An 18,004-nucleotide genomic window follows, 5' to 3' on the forward strand; every position below is an offset into this window, starting at 1 on the left:
CTTAGATACTGATGATGATCCTTGTGGATAGGAATGTGAAGATACGCATCCTTCAGATCCACAGTGGTCATATATTGACCCTCCTGGATCATTGGTAAAATTGTCCGTATAGTCTCCATCTTGAACGATGGGACTCTGAGAAATTTGTTTAGACTTGAGATCTAAAATCGGTCTGAAGGTTCCTTCTTTTTTTGGGAACCACAAATAGATTTGAGTAAAACCCCTGTCCCTGTTCCAGTTTTGGAACTGGGCAAATTACTCCCATTGTATAGAGGTCTCTTACACAGCGTAAGAACGCCTCTCTCTTTGTCTGGTCTACAGACAAACTTGAAAGGAGAAATCTCCCCCTTGGGAGAAAATCTTTGAATTCCAGCTGATACCCCTGGGTCCCAATTTCCAATGCCCAGGGATCCAGAACATCCCTTGCCCAAGCCTGAGCAAAGAGAGAAAGTCTGCCCCCTACTAGATCCGGTCCCGGATTGGGGGCTGCCCCTTCATGCTGTCTTGGTAGCAGCAGCGGGCTTCTTGGCTTGTTTACCTTTATTCCAAGCCTGGTTAGGTCTCCAGACAGACTTGGATTGAGCAGAGTTCCCTTCCTGCTTAGTGGAGGAAGAGGAAGCAGAGGGTACTCCTTTGAAATTTCGAAAGGAACGAAAATGATTTTGTTTACCTCTCATCTTAAAAGACTTGTCCTGCGGTAGGGCGTGACCCTTACCTCCAGTAATCTCAGAGATGATTTCCTTCAGTTCAGGCCCGAATAGGGTCTTACCCTTGAAAGCAATCGCTAAAAGCTTAGATTTAGATGACACATCAGCAGACCACAATTTCAGCCATAACGCTCTGCGCGCCAGAATGGCAAAGCCTGTGTTTTTCTCCGCTAATTCTGCAATTTGAAAAGCAGCATCTGTGATAAATGAATTGGCTAGCTTCAGAGCCTTTATTCTGTCTAAAATGTCCTCTAAAGGTGTCTCTACCTTCAGGGACTCCTCCAGGGTGTCAAACCAGAAAGCCGCTGCAATAGTTACTGGAACAATGCAGGCTGTAAGAGAAAACCCTGGTGAACAAATAACTTCTTTAGAAGGCCCTCTAATTTTTTTTATCCATAGGGTCTTTAAAAGCACAACTGTCCTCAAAATAGTTGTACGCTTAGCTAGAGTAGATATAGCTCCCTCCACCTTAGGGACCAATTGCCAGGAGCCCCGTATGGTGTCTGATATAGGAAACATTTTCTTAAAGTTAGGAGGGGGAGAAAACGGTATACCTGGTCTATCCCATTCTTTTTTAACAATTTCCGAAAATCTCTTAGGAACCGGAAAAACATCAGTGTAAGTGGGTCGCCAAAACCTCCCTGAGCAACAGACGGAGGTGTTCAAGTTTAAATTTAAAGGACGTGACCTGTGAATCTGTCTGAGGCAATAATTTCCAAATTCTGAAAGTTCTCCCTCAGACAGCAAATCCCTGACCCCCAAATCAGAGCACTGTGAGGGTACATCGGAAATGGCCAATAAGACATCAGAGGGTTCAGTATTCACATTAATACCTGGCCTACTGCGTTTTCCCTGCAAAACTGGCAGTTTAGAGAATACCTCTGTAAGGGTAGTTCACATAACTGCAGCCATATCTTGCAGAGTAAAAGAATTAGACACACTAGAAGTACTTGGCGTCGCTTGCGTGGGCGTTAAAGGTTGTGACACTGGGGAGAATTAGATGGCATATCCTGATTCTCTTCAGACTGAGAATCCTCCTTATACACACTTTCATTACCTAAAATATGTTCTTTACAGTGTAAGGCCCTTTCAGTACAAGGACACAATGTAAGAGGGGGTTCCACAATGGCTTGTAAACACTTTCCTCAATGTCAGACAAGTTGAATAGGCTAGTAATAACCACAAAGTCGTTAAACACTTTATGATGTAAAACAATTTTTAAAAAAAAAAAAAAAAAAGAGTACTGCGCCTTTAAGTAATAAAAAGCGCACAATTTTTCCAAATCTGCCTAAAAATGTTCAAACGTTCAATTTTAAGGTAATCCTGTCCTATATTGCAGTCGGATATTGCACCACAAACAAGGGGCAAAATAACCCTCTAAACTAGCAAATTAACCCCAAAAACGTTAATGTACAAAATTTGACAAACCCCTGCGCCTACCTGCCCCCAGGGATCTGAGAAATGCTTCAAAATCACTCCGGTACACAAATATTCAGTTTGGGCCCAACCGGAGCTGAAAACTGCTGAGGCGTGAAAATTAGGCCCCGCCCATCATATACGATGAAAACTCAGCCTCAACAACCGCATGTAAAGCGGTTTATAACTAGCCATGTGGATAGGCATACATAAAAAGTATGATACTAGCCATGTGGACCCCCAGCACAAAGTATAACAACCAGCCATATAACCTTTTTTCTGTTAATAAAAAACCATTAGGCTGCCCCAGTGTCTTAGCCATGCTGCCATAATATCTAAGGCTGCATTAAGCCCTAATAAAAAAGAATACACAGGATTTCAGTAATACCCCTTGTTATTCTCTATAGGATTACTGCTTACCCCTTCCCTCTTTGGGAACTATGTCAGCCAGTTCTGATATCAGTGTCTCCTGATATCTGATATCAGTGTCTCCTCAGAAATAAATGGCTGAACATACCTCAATGCTGCTTGTAGCATGAAAAACGTTCCCCACCTGAAGATTTCACTTGTACTCCTCAGTAACTCTGTCGGAACCGACATGGATCTTAGTTACATCTGCTAAGATCATAAACCTCAAGGCAGAAACCTTCTTCCATATGCACCCTGAGGAAAATAGTACTCACCGGTACCATTTAAAATAAAAAACTTCTTGATTGAAGAAACTAAAAACTATAATTTTAACACCTCTTTCACTTTACGTCTTCCTATTACTAGCATAGGCAAAGAGAATGACTGGAGGTGGAGAGAAGGGAGGAGCTATATATACAGCTCTGCTAGTGCTCTTTGCCACTTCCTGTTAGCAGGAGGATAATATCCCACAAGGATGAATCCGTGGACTCGTCGTATCTTGTAGAAGAAAAATCTGTACTAGCAGAGTCAGAACACTGTTAGGAAAGACTAGACAACCATTAAGTTGAAGCAGCAGCCGCATCAGCAATAGAAAAAGCTGGCCTGAGCAAATACCCTGCTTGTAAAAAAGACCCTTCTATGAAAAGACTCTAATTTTCTATCTAAATGGTCCATAAACGTAGTAAGGTCTTCCAAAGGAATAGTAGTACACTAACCCAGAGTGGGCATGGCCCCATCCACCTTGGGAACAGTTTCCCACAAATCAACATTAGCCGCAGGTAAAGTTTAACTTTTTAACCCCTTAACCCAAATGGACATATATATATACACACACATCATGCGGTACTTTGCCTATCGTGCCGCATTGTGTATATATACATCAGAGCTGCAGGAAACTGCAGCAGTCTCTGGTGTTCTAAAGCTACAGGCATCTGCCTGGATATATAATCTGAGCATGATCGATGGCTCAGGTTCCATATGAAGGCTGATGCCAGATCGTTAGACACTAACACTGTGTGCAATTGTTTAATCTAAAAAATACAAGTACCATATATTTGTTTGTATAGCAATACAAGGTATTCAGTAGTTTAATAGGAAAGTAAATAATTTGACACAAAAAAGAAACAAACAAGAAATATATACATTTTATTAAGTGGGTAAAAATATATTCAGCATTGATCAGTGTAGTGTGTGAGGTTCACTCAGAACCAAAATATCAAGTTAAAAAAAAAAAGATAAAGATTGTCAATAACTTGAATTATACATATTGCTGACAAGGCATGACAAGTTTTTGGTCTGCAGGTTGGTGGGAAAAGTTATATAGCATGACAATAGTTACAAATATACAAAGCTTTGTACTTAAGTACAGGTATATGAAACAAAATCACCAATTTTAAGATATTACATAAGGAAAATGTAACAGAATTTATGTACCTAATATACTGGCATGCTTTATCAACTAACGTAAACAATTATACTACATATATTCAAGATGATAAAGATTTTATTTAAAAAAAAAAAATACAGGATTATCAAGCACATCAATCTGATCAATTTATCAGATGTGCAAAACGTTTAGTGTTATTTACTTTGCATTGAATATGTTCAAACACTGATTGGTATATTGCTCTACGAATTCTTCAGATTTCCTAAGACAAAACTAACTCTTTAATAAATGAAAAATGCATTTCACTATTCAAATATATAAAAGATTGGCCATACATTACACGCAATTCATTTTAGGCATAATTTCTGGATATACTGACAATTTAGAACAGTGTGTAGTTTACATATAAAGAAGATTATTATATCTTCAAGGTGAATTACAAATACCTGATCTCATTTGCTTGGGCATACTTTATTACCAACCCTTCATTTAAGAAACTAAGAAAATATTTGCAATTATGTTAAACACTTTGAGAAATTGAATTAGTCTTGTCATTATTGAAAGTCTAAAATGCCAAGATTTTAGATTTTAAAAATAAGTTGCGTACAGAATCTCTGCTCTCAGTCTGTGTGAAAATTATGGAGAAACAGTCCTAAAACAACTGTACAATCAAAGCAATTACTAATGTCTTGCGTCATTTTACTTAAAAACATTCTTTGGTTTAAGGGAAGATAAGGTCACAATTTAAAAGTTGGAAAGTTTGATAATAAAGCTTATAACAGACAAAAATATGGAAATTACAAGTGTTTTACAGTTTATGATATTTAACAGGTTTGCCTAAGATTTCTCTCAAATACCTGGAGACAGTCCAGATTGTCAGTTTGTAAAAATCTAAGTGCCTGAGCTAACATGCTTACCAGAGACACTGACCCACCTAAGCTCATACAGATAGATACTTAAAAAAGGATTGGTCTCCAGTCCTCAAGGATAAGTATTAGACTATCCTGAGATGATTCACAAACTGTATATTTACAAAGTGCATTTGTACTTGCACATTTAAATACTAAATAAATGTAGTCTTGAGTATTTAATAAAAAACCTGCACACATTTTATTTTAAATTGCTATTAAATAGCTTTTTTTCTTTCTAAAATAATGTCAACACACTAAAAATGAGGGTGTCTCTATTTAGAAGTCAGGGAGTATAAAGGAGAACATGTCTAATATTTTAGCATTGAAGAGATCTGCAAGATAAACTATTTTAAGATTGGTATACAAATAACATTAATGAAACATTTGAGCATATCCTTTTGTGCTTTCAGAATGCAGATGAGACTGGATTAAAGAGACATTCCAGCCAAAATTTCAATCCACATGGATTTATTTCAATTTTGAATAGAAGTATTTTTTGTAATTTACACGTATTAGCAAAAATATTTCTAATAAAAGCTACAGCTGTTTCAAAAGTGTATTTAAGTATGCACCGTGCACCAGCATTTTAATCACAGCACTTGCTCAGAGAGCCTAAGGTGCTTGTACCATCTGGTAATGACTCAATTTGTTAATTTCTTACATGATTCAGTCCCCACTGGCACTCTAAGCAGGTACAGCATTTAAAATGCTGGTGAACTGAGCATGTCTAGCTATGCTTCACATGCAGAGAAAAATGCTAACACTAAAACAGTGATAACTTTTACTAGAAGCATTTTTGCTAATGCATGTATATTGCAAATATGTTTCTATTCAAAGATGTAATTAATCTATGTGCATTTAAATTTTGACCGGAATGTCCCTTTAAGTAAATATCAATGCAGTGAGAAACCCCCCCGAGATATCCTGCTCAAAAGAATACATTTTAATTCTATAAAAAGCCATAAACAAAATGTTGAGATAGAAATACCAGGTAAAATTTACATAAGAATTTTGGCATGTTATAAGAGACCCCAAAGTTTTCGCTTTCCAATTGATCTCTATTAAATTTCCTTAATTCCCTTAGTATCTTTTGTTGAAGGAGCAGCAATGCAGTACTGGGACTTAGGAGAACCCATCAGGTGAGCCAATGACAAGAGGAATATATATGCAGCCACCAATTACCAGCTGGCTCCCAGTAGTGCATTAAAAAATCCTAAATCCTACATAACCTGCTTTTCAACAAAGAATACAAAAAAAAATGAAGGAAATTGGATAATAGAAGTAAAAGAGAAAGATTTAAAATGGCACACTGTATCTGCATTATTGTTCAATTTCTGTCTCCTTAAATGGAAATTTCTACATTAAAAACGTGTTCCCAGTGACTTCTACAAGACACAGAATATAATGTATGGGAAATTGCTACTTTTTGTTTATTTTGATAAGCATCTATAGATGTTTGTTTTGATGATTGAAGCCTTAATCCATTGTTTTCAAGGACATTCCCATATAAATAGGTTGAGCCTGCAAAAATAGAAGACCTCCAAATTGTATCTCTCTATATACATTAATACCCCCATATCTTACCTGTCTTTACACAATAGCAAATTCTTAGAAAGAGCGGTAGACAAGGAACATTGTATTACCTATGTCTCCCACTAGGAATTTGATTGCAGCTTTCTGTCAATTGTTTAGGCAAAAGCAACTATTTACAAACTAAAGGTAAAGGAGTTATTTCAAAACAATTTGATATGGTCCAGCAGGTCACAACATCTCACGAACATCCAATAGAGGAGCACTCTCATGGGGAATAAGTAACTTTTATTGTATAATAAAAGTTACTTTTTAATTCTCAACGAGAGTAATCCTCTATTGGATGTTCGTGAGATGTTGTGACCGGAGAACGGGTGTAGCACATCATTGAGGTTTCCCCTTGCAATGATCACTCCCACCCACCACTACAAGGAGATCGCAACAGATTGATGACGTCACCCGCCTACATTGAGTAAACCGAATAGGGGACCCGCGACAGCCCGAAGGCTCCTGGAGGGAATAATTTTCTTTAACATTGGCGATTGTGTGCGCATTGAGCTAGAAGCCACCGGGGATTCCCCCAAGACCGGCTTGGATTGTTTGGCGAGGTATCACGGACTGTTTGGGATCCTCTGTCTAGATGACAACGGGTGAGGTGAGAGTTTGTATCTATCCAATTGCTATGAACTGAGTATTTGGAGTACTTTATTATTTGAGCTGCTCATCAGGTGCCTTAACACTTTTGGCTGCTAATGCTCCAGCAGGTAACACAAATTGTTGGGACACATTAAAGAGGAGAAATATTTACAGTACAATGCCCCTTTAATTATGCTTGTTCTATAAAGTAGTATTCTTATTTACTAATAAAGATTACTAAAGTTCCAAATTCCTACCACAAACAAATATTCAACTTGTAAATGAAGATTTCAACAAATTAACATTTTGTACTACATATTTAGCAACACAAATCCAAAATGATTATGGCTATTTTTGCTTAGCAGAGGTAGAAAATGTAGTGTATACAGTAAAGTGCATGTTAGATTTTTAAGTGTGCAAAGGAAATTCTTAGATCAATGCAATCTATTATTGTGTGTAGACACAATATGGTTCTGATCTACTATATTATCAGAAATCTTTCTAATGGTGTTTTTATAGGAGATGAAAAGGAGGTGCTGCCATGTCTGATGTGCACAAATCACGAAGCACTCAAGGGGCTTGATTTATCAAGCCGCATCCTCCCCTACGACTGTAGGTTCTCACAAAGGAACCTACAGTCAGGAATTATCAAGCAGCGCTCACGAGACCGCTGCTTACCTACCCTCTTCTCCACCTTTTAGGTGGAGAATTCCAATCTCCCCGGTCAAAAGCTCATGCCTGCGTGTGATTGGCTGTGCGCGGGCGGGAATGCACATGAGCGCAAAATAGCACTTGTGTGCAATGTTGAATTTGCCAGCGGATTGCTGCCCACCAGAGGTGAGCTGGGGCGGACGCCCCTGCTTGAAAAATCTAGCCCAATGTGTTCATGGAAAACCATTCTATTAAGGAAATTTATAATTTGTTGACACTCCGGTAGTGGTAGCAGTATAACTAATTAAATATCTATTAAAGGGACAGTATACACTCATTTTCATATAACTGCATGTAATAGACACTACTATAAAGAATAATATGCACAGATACGGATATAAAAATCCAGTATAAAACTGTTTAAAAACTTACTTAGAAGCTGTCAGTTTGGCTCTGTTGAAAAGGCAGCTGGAAAGCCCACTGCAAGTGGCAAATAAGACACTCCCCCCCTCCCCCTTCTTTTGCATATGAAAAGACCCTTTACACAAACAGGAGCAAGCTGGAGTAGGTAGTCGAGCGTATTCACATAAAACTTTGGGGCTTGGTTAGGAGTCTGAAAATCAGAGCAATGTTATTTAAAAATAAGCAAAACTATACATTAATTTAAAAAAAAAAACTTTATGGGGAATATAAATAGATTATCTACAAAACATTTATGCAAAGAAAAAATGAGTGTATAATGTCCCTTTAAATGTCTATGACGACTACTAACCAAGGATTAGATTTTGTTTGTCTAAAGCAATAAAATATGAGTGACAAAGGCTATCATTTGGAAAAAGCTGCCACCACTGACAGATGCAGATACATTGACTTTGCCTCAACACTACCAAGTTCCTAAGTTACTAATCCATACAGTGTTAGGAAATTTCTTGGACTAACCAACTAGAAGAAATCAAGCCTTTTCCCATATATTTATCTTTGAGCAGACTTACATACACACACTGAGTAAAGAAGTTATAAGTAAATGTAAACCGTATCGTATAACCTCATAAATGTAAGGACTACAGCTCCTACAATATATTGTTTGCAAACATTTTGCTTTTTTTTCTCCTCCATATATTGATATATAGATGTCCTTGACCGAGGACAAATTATTCTTGCCAGATCCTAAATATTTAGCCTTGCATATATACATGGATTCCTTACGTAGCTTTAATTAGAAAGGGCATGATAATATTTTTCCTTCAAATTAAGGGTATTTAAAAAAAGGGACAGTAAACACCTTGAGCTTTTTATATAAAATGTTTAGTTATACATAGCAAAAACTACTTTGCAATATATTTTCATTATTTATTGTGTACCCTTTCATCTAATTTAGCTCTGAAAACTGATATAACTCTTATAATCAGAACTTGAAATGCACCCTGTTGACTTTTCAAGGCTAACTCTGGTAAATATCTGTCCCTAATTGGCTTTAACTGATAACTGCAAATAAATGCATTTTATACTAACTTTATGACCTAGTAGTTGGCTGTCTAAAGCCCAGATTGGCTCCTCCAAATAAGACAAATGGGGGGTTAAGTTTGGCTATTAAAAATATTTACAGAAAAAAAGGATGTTAATTTGTTTTAAAAACTTGGCTGATATGTTATTCTTTAGCAGCACAACAGAAATGTATAATAATTACAAGATGTTTACTGTCCCTTTAAGATTACTGCTTAGTGTGCTAACAACTTATTTGTCAGGCTTGCCTCTGGCAACCAGTAAATCTGTGGGAGTTATTTGTAGCAGGCAATCAGCAATGGATATTTAGGTCTCCACAGTTCACAAAACTGCATTCTCTGCACGTTTTTAAAGTGATGGTAAAGCCAAGCGTTTAGCAAACGCTAGGATTTACCATCACTAAAAATAAAGTGGAGTTTAAGTGATGCGATATTAAAAGGGTGCTAAACCTCCCCTTTCTGTGCCGCTGCACATCGCTAAACTCAGCCCACAGCAAATCACTCTCCTTCAGTGTCAACAGACAGTGTTCTGTATGCACGCACAGCTATTGGTTTAGAGGTGCAAGCATCACCTCATTGGTAAAAGAGCGCTATGCCGCGGGCGGCTGGAGCAGCTGAGTTTAGCAAAGTGCAGCTCCACAGAAAGGGTGAGTTTAGCACTTTTTTTTTTTTTTTTAATATCTGATCACTTAAACTGCACTTTATTTTTAGTGATGGTAAATCCTAGCGTTTGTTAAACGCTTGTATTTACCATTACTTTAAGTCTAAACAGACAAATTATTTTAAAACAAAATAAAAAACTTAACCCCCCCTCCAAAACAAATAATTGTCTATGTGTAGGATATTATTTCAATTTTCTTTAAGTTTAATATCCTTCTGCCCAAAAGAAACAAAAAAAAAAATCTAAAGTATTGCATTATCAGGTTTTGTTTCCATCAGTGCAATTCATTAATACTTTACTCAAATGAATTGATGGTAAAGCAATATATCTAACAGGCTAAAGCAGCAGTATCCAAAACTAATTTTTTTAATTATTATTCTTAAGTAACTAAGGGCTTAAATGTACATTTTACAAAAATTCTAATTAGCTGAAGTCCTTAAATACATCTAAGCTGCCATATATAGTCCTAAAAAAGCCAAACAGAAATTTCAAAAGGGATATGCTAAAGTGTGTGTATTTGTAGTTAAAAAAAAAAAAAAAGGTATAGATCATGAACTGTTTTACAATTTTAAGTCAAATAGTTACTACAACAACTATAATAGTTGAGTGCTCAGTGTAAGACAATGTTCCAAAAGTTGTACTATTATAAAGAAATAACCTGTTCACCATGGGTAAGAAGTCAAAGCAACTGTAAGTTTGAGATAAAAAGTACCAACTCTCAAGGGAGGCAAGGTGACTAGGGTTTTTCATAAGACTTAAAAAAATATTTAAATCATATAACTTTACTGCAGGGCTTGACAAATTCCAGCAGCAAAGAAGATGTTCTTGAAATTCTATATTAAGCTTTCTTTTTTATCTCATCTACGTATACACAGTACAAAATTAGTCAGTTTTAGGGATGCCAAAAATGTTTTGCTGGTTCCACACTATTCCGGGTGGTTTAAAACATTGCAAGCATGCAACATCCCCAGATCTACCAATCCATGATAAAACCACCAAACATTCCATAGTTTTGAAACATGCCATTGTCTTATTTTTGTTCAAAAGCACTTAAAAATCAGATTCTAATTATCAATGTTTTATATCAATTCATCACAAAAAATAATTTTGTAATAATCTAATGAAATTTTGTATATAAAAATGTTCTTCTGTAACTTTATTATACATCAATGTGTTGCCCTCAATATTTCTTAGTTTAAAAACCATCAACTGATCTTGGATAAAGAACTGAGCATGTACTCCTCATGACAGGGTACCATTGCTGCTATACTAATTCTAAAATCCAATAATATATATTATTTTTATACAAAAGTCATCTATATCAGGGCAATATTTCCTTAGTCTCTTGTAATGGTAGGCAGGTTGGTAATGATCTCCTAAAAAAATGATATTTCCAAACATTGCCGTTATCCATTATTTATCCATCCAATAATCAGTCAGATCTTTATACAACACTAATACATTAAAAGGCAGCTAAAAATTAAGAAAATTGGTTGGCTCTTTAGGCTCTCAGTTATGAGATACATTTCTGAAATCTTGAAGCAGCAATGGGAGAGGAAAACAAGGCGGAAATGATGTCTTTCAATGCTCACAGTTTGTTCTTTTTAAAAGAGATTTAGTCTGTCATACACTCTTTTTCAATTGAGCATACAGCACTGTAGATTTTTATATCCTTAGGAGACTTGGCCCACAGTTTTATAAACGTGCCTCTATAACCATGTAAGAAAGCTTTCTTTATCTAGTTTGGTGGCTGCCAGAACAGATTCCATGTCATTAAGGATGTCAGAACTCAAAGCTTCTTGAAGACTTGGCATCAGTTCTTCACCTTCCACATTCATTGCTTCTCCCTCTAGGGTACCAAGGTCCACATTAGTTCCTGGAAGTGCTTCCAAATAATCTGGAAATCGGTTCTGTTGGGTGGGCATAGTACTTTGGCTGATAGCATCACCTGTGCAATTAAAAAAGGCAGTGAACGATTAATTATATTTGTTTTTTAAAAAGATGGTGGTTAAAGTACATTATAATCACTAAAATCCTCCAATTCCAACACTAAAATACCACTGGAAATTACACAAGAAATATGTAACTGTCATGATAATATCCTGAGGTAAAAAGTATTAGTAGTGTGGGTTGATATTTTCTTTTTTTCTGTCAAAAAGTGAATTTCTTTGAATTACTGAAATGGACAAGGACATACATCGGAACATCTAAATACATCATGACTAACTAAAACCAGGTTCTAGTATGTTTTATTGGTCAGAAGCAATGTATTTTTCTTTTTGAAGGACTTGTTGCTGTAGTAAACCTGTCAGGAGGCTGATGGTCAACAGGTATTTCCCCAATACACATCAGTATCATCATTCCAGACATACTATAATCTTTCAGAATATGTTTTAATCATTTTCATGTGACTGGGCGACCAAATATGTCTAGTATCAAAATAATCCCCATGATTTTACAACATGACTGATCACAAGTGCAAGGTTACTGTCTGTACATAAATACAATTATAATGTGCCCTATAATTTCAATCAGGGCTTGGGACCTGGTTTATGGCCTGCCATTAAAGGGACACAAGTCAAATTAAACTTTCATGATTCAGATAGAACAGACAATTTTAAAAAAACTTTCTAATTTACTTCTATTAACAAAATGTGCACAGTCTTTTTATATTTACACTTTTTGAGTCACCAGCTCCTACTGAGCATGTGCAAGAATGCACAGAATATACATATATGCATTTGTGATTGGCTGATGGCTGTCACTAGGTACAGGAGGAGTAGAAATAGACATAACTTTGAAATTTGGCAGAAAAAAAAATGTATTTAACTCCTTAAGGATCAGGAATTTTAGTAAACTTACCTAAAAGAGCAGAGAATTTTTAGCATGTTTGCTATTACTTCATTTAAACTGAAATAGAGTTTCTCACTGAAATTATTTACATACTGTTTATGCCGTAATAACACAAATGGATATAAAAGCTTCTCTGGGATCCATTTTGTTAAGAAATAGACATGCATGGCTTTGCCACTGCTTTTTTGGTAATAAGAAGTTTGCTAATTGCAGCTGCGCGCCACCTTCTGAAATTCCCAGCCGTTAAGGGGTTAATAAGGTAGCTTGTAAGGTTACGTTTAGCCATAGTGTAGAGATTACCCTCTAACCTGACACCTCCTACCCCCTGATCCTTACCTGATCTCTCATAAACAGCTCTCTTCCCTTCCCCAGTTTACATAAATTTATGTTTTATGTTTTTTCTGTAGTGTAGCATCCAAGTACAAGGTAAGGCGCTGGTTGTTAAAGGGTTAATGTTGCATTTGGTTAAATATTGTCATTTCACATGGGAGGCTACAGGCAATAGCGTGTATTACCATTTTTCCTCCAGTCTACATTGGGCAGAGACTACATTGGTACAGTATTAGGTTCTGTTTCTCCTTTTTATTTTGGCTTGTGTTGAGTAACGTTCTTTGTTAAAAGGAAAGGTCAAAATCAAAATATATATTAATGCATTTCAATTTTAAATAAAACCATTTGTGCAATATACTTCCATCAGCTAAAATGCTTCTACTAAAAGTTACTATTTCAGCGGTATACACACATATGCTACATGTGACTAGAGAATCAGGATTCAAACACCATGCATGCTCAGATAGCTGGCAGTGGTGTGCATTGATTATACACACCACTGGATTATAAAAGAGTCCATAGGAAATCCATAACATGTGGGATATAATTCCTGCCACTAGGAGGCCAAGAACCCAAACAGGAGCTTTAATTACTCCCACCTCTCCTCCGTTTAATGGTAAAGGAAACAGATAGATTGGAAAGACAAAAACATAATTTATGCTTACCTGATAAAAGAATTTCTTTCATGGTGGCAAGAGTCCACGATCCATTAATCCTGGGAATTACCTTCCCTGCCACTAGGAGGAAGCAAAGATTCCCAAACCCCAGGAGCTCTATATAACCCTCCAACCTCTATGGTAGTCTGACGCATAGCCAAGGAAAAAACATAATTTATGCTTACCTGATAAATTCCTTTCTTCTGTAGTGTGATCAGTCCACGGGTCATCCATTACTTCTGGGATATTACTCCTCCCCAACAGGAAGTGCAAGAGGATTCACCCAGCAGAGCTGCATATAGCTCCTCCCCTCTACGTCACTCCCAGTCATTCGACCAAGGACCAACGAGAAAGGAAAAGCCAAGGGTGAAGTGGTGACTGGAGTATAAATTAAAAAATATTTACCTGCCTTAAAAACAGGGCGGGCCGTGGACTGATCACACTACAGAAGAAAGGAATTTATCAGGTAAGCATAAATTATGTTTTCTTCTGTTAAGTGTGATCAGTCCACGGGTCATCCATTACTTCTGGGATACCAATACCAAAGCAAAAGTACACGGATGACGGGAGGGATAGGCAGGCTCTTTATACAGAAGGAACCACTGCCTGAAGAACCTTTCTCCCAAAAATAGCCTCCGATGAAGCAAAAGTGTCAAATTTGTAAAATTTGGAAAAAGTATGAAGCGAAGACCAAGTTGCAGCCTTGCAAATCTGTTCAGCAGAGGCCTCATTCTTGAAGGCCCAAGTGGAAGCCACAGCTCTAGTAGAATGAGCTGTAATTCTTTCAGGAGGCTGCTGTCCAGCAGTCTCATAAGCTAAACGAATTATGCTACGAAGCCAAAAAGAAAGAGAGGTAGCGGAAGCTTTTTGACCTCTCCTCTGCCCAGAGTAAATGACAAACAGAGAAGACGTTTGTCGAAATTCCTTAGTTGCCTGTAAGTAAAATTTTAGAGCACGGACTACATCCAGGTTGTGCAGTAGACGTTCCTTCTTTGAAGAAGGATTTGGGCATAAAGAAGGAACAACAATCTCTTGATTGATATTCCTGTTAGTAACTACCTTAGGTAAGAACCCAGGTTTAGTACGCAGGACTACCTTATCCGAATGAAAAATCAAATAAGGAGAATCACAATGTAAGGCTGATAATTCAGAGACTCTTCGAGCCGAGGAAATAGCCATTAAAAATAGAACTTTCCAAGATAACAACTTTATATCAATGGAATGAAGGGGTTCAAACGGAACGCCCTGTAAAACATTAAGAACAAGGTTTAAACTCCATGGTGGAGCAACAGTTTTAAACACAGGCTTAATTCTGGCCAAAGCCTGACAAAAAGCCTGGACGTCAGGAACTTCTGACAGACGTTTGTGTAACAGAATGGACAGAGCTGAGATCTGTCCCTTTAATGAACTAGCAGATAAACCCTTTTCTAAACCTTCTTGTAGAAAAGACAATATCCTAGGAATCCTAACCTTACTCCAAGAGTAACCTTTGGATTCACACCAATATAGGTATTTACGCCATATCTTATGGTAAATCTTTCTGGTAACAGGTTTCCTAGCCTGTATTAAGGTATCAATAACTGACTCAGAAAATCCACGTCTTGATAAAATCAAGCGTTCAATTTCCAAGCAGTCAGCTTCAGAGAAGTTAGATTTTGATGTTTGAAGGGACCCTGTATCAGAAGGTCCTGTTTCAGAGGTAGAGACCAAGGTGGACAGGATGACATGTCCACCAGGTCTGCATACCAAGTCCTGCGTGGCCACGCAGGTGCTATTAGAATCACTGATGCTCTCTCTTGTTTGATTCTGGCAATCAATCGAGGAAGCAACGGGAAGGGTGGAAACACGTAAGCCATCCTGAAGTCCCAAGGTGCTGTCAGAGCATCTATCAGGACTGCTCCTGGATCCCTGGATCTGGACCCGTAACGAGGAAGCTTGGCGTTCTGTCGAGACGCCATGAGATCTATCTCTGGTTTGCCCCAACGTCGAAGAATTTGGGCAAAGACCTCCGGATGAAGTTCCCACTCCCCCGGATGAAAAGTCTGACGACTTAAGAAATCCGCCTCCCAGTTCTCCACTCCCGGGATGTGGATTGCTGACAGGTGGCAAGAGTGAGACTCTGCCCAGCGAATTATCTTTGATACTTCCATCATAGCTAGGGAGCTTCTTGTCCCTCCCTGATGGTTGATGTAAGCTACAGTCGTGATGTTGTCCGACTGAAACCTGATGAACCCCCGAGTTGTCAACTGGGGCCAAGCCAGGAGGGCATTGAGAACTGCTCTCAATTCCAGAATGTTTATTGGCAGGAGACTCTCCTCCTGACTCCATTGTCCCTGAGCCTTCAGAGAATTCCAGACGGCACCCCAACCTAGAAGGCTGGCGTCTGTTGTTACAATTGTCCAGTCTGGTCTGCTGAATGGCATCCCCCTGGACAGATGTGGCCGAGAAAGCCACCATAGAAGAGAATTTCTGGTCTCTTGATCCAGATTCAGAGAAGGGGATAAGTCTGAGTAATCCCCATTCCACTGACTTAGCATGCACAGTTGCAGTGGTCTGAGGTGTAAGCGTGCAAAGGGTACTATGTCCATTGCCGCTACCATTAAGCCGATTACCTCCATGCATTGAGCCACTGACGGGTGTTGAATGGAATGAAGGGTGCGGCAAGTACTTTGAAGTCTTGTTAGCCTGTCCTCTGTCAGGTAAATCTTCATTTCTACAGAATCTATAAGAGTCCCCAGGAAGGGAACTCTTGTGAGTGGAACGAGTGAACTTTTCTTTTCGTTCACCTTCCATCCATGTGACCTTAGAAATGCCAGCACTAACTCTGTATGAGACTTGGCAGTTTGAAAGCTTGAAGCTTGTATCAGAATGTCGTCTAGGTATGGAGCTACCGAGATTCCCCGCGGTCTTAGTACCGCCAGAAGAGCACCCAGAACCTTTGTGAAGATTCTTGGAGCTGTAGCCAATCCGAATGGAAGAGCCACAAACTGGTAATGCCTGTCTAGGAAGGCAAACCTTAGGTACCGATAATGATCTTTGTGAATCGGTATGTGAAGGTAAGCATCTTTTAAATCTACAGTGGTCATGTACTGACCCTCTTGGATCATAGGTAAAATTGTCCGAATAGTCTCCATCTTGAACGATGGAACTCTTAGGAATTTGTTTAGGATCTTTAAGTCCAGGATTGGTCTGAAAGTTCCCTCTTTTTTGGGAACCACAAACAGATTTGAGTAAAACCCCTGTCCCTGTTCCGATCGTGGAACTGGATGGATTACTCCCATTAACAAGAGCTCTTGTACGCAGCGTAGAAACGCCTCTTTCTTTGTCTGGATTGTTGACAATCTTGACAGATGAAATCTCTCTCTTGGAGGAGAGTATTTGAAGTCCAGAAGGTATCCCTGAGATATTATCTCTAGCGCCCAGGGATCCTGAACATCTCTTGCCCAAGCCTGGGCGAAGAGAGAAAGTCTGCCCCCCACTAGATCCGATCCCGGATCGGGGGCCCTCAATTCATGCTGTTTTAGGGGCAGCAGCAGGTTTCCTAGTCTGCTTGCCCTTGTTCCAGGACTGGTTAGGTTTCCAGCCTTGTCTGTAGCGAGCAACAGCTCCTTCCTGTTTTGGTGCAGAGGAAGTTGATGCTGCTCCTGCTTTGAAATTACGAAAGGAACGAAAATTAGACTGTCTAGTCTTGGCTTTGTCCTGAGGCAGGGCATGGCCTTTACCTCCTGTAATGTCAGCGATAATCTCTTTCAACCCGGGCCCGAATAAGGTCTGCCCTTTGAAAGGTATATTAAGCAATTTAGACTTAGAAGTAACATCAGCTGACCAGGATTTTAGCCACAGCGCCCTGCGTGCCTGAATGGCGAATCCTGAATTCTTTGCCGTAAGTTTAGTAAGATGTACTACGGCCTCCGAAATGAATGAATTAGCTAGTTTAAGGACTCTAAGCCTGTCCGTAATGTCGTCCAGAGTAGCTGAACCAATGTTCTCTTCCAGAGACTCAATCCAGAATGCCGCTGCAGCCGTGATCGGCGCAATGCATGCAAGGGGTTGCAATATAAAACCTTGTTGAACAAACATTTTCTTAAGGTAACCCTCTAACTTTTTATCCATTGGATCTGAAAAAGCACAGCTATCCTCCACCGGGATAGTGGTACGCTTAGCTAAGGTAGAAACTGCTCCCTCCACCTTAGGGACCGTTTGCCATAAGTCCCTTGTGGTGGCGTCTATTGGAAACATTTTTCTAAATATCGGAGGGGGTGAGAACGGCACACCGGGTCTATCCCACTCCTTAGTAACAATTTCAGTAAGTCTCTTAGGTATAGGAAAAACCTCAGTACTCGTCGGTACCGCAAA

General features: G+C 38.6%; 1 protein-coding gene across 1 annotated transcript in view; it reads right to left on the reverse strand.

Moving 5' to 3' along the window:
- Window positions 1-3,664: 3,664 nt before the first annotated feature.
- YAP1 (Yes1 associated transcriptional regulator) overlaps window positions 3,665-18,004 on the reverse strand; it is a 473,031-nt gene continuing 458,691 nt past the window's right edge. The window contains exon 8 of the mRNA XM_053705585.1: window positions 3,665-11,757. Coding sequence (XP_053561560.1) covers window positions 11,519-11,757 — 239 coding nt within the window. The 3' untranslated portion in view covers window positions 3,665-11,518. The remainder of the gene's footprint in view (window positions 11,758-18,004) is intronic.

The sequence above is a fragment of the Bombina bombina genome, chromosome 3 (genome assembly GCF_027579735.1).
Source record: "Bombina bombina isolate aBomBom1 chromosome 3, aBomBom1.pri, whole genome shotgun sequence".
In the NCBI taxonomy this organism is placed as follows: Eukaryota; Metazoa; Chordata; class Amphibia; order Anura; family Bombinatoridae; genus Bombina; species Bombina bombina.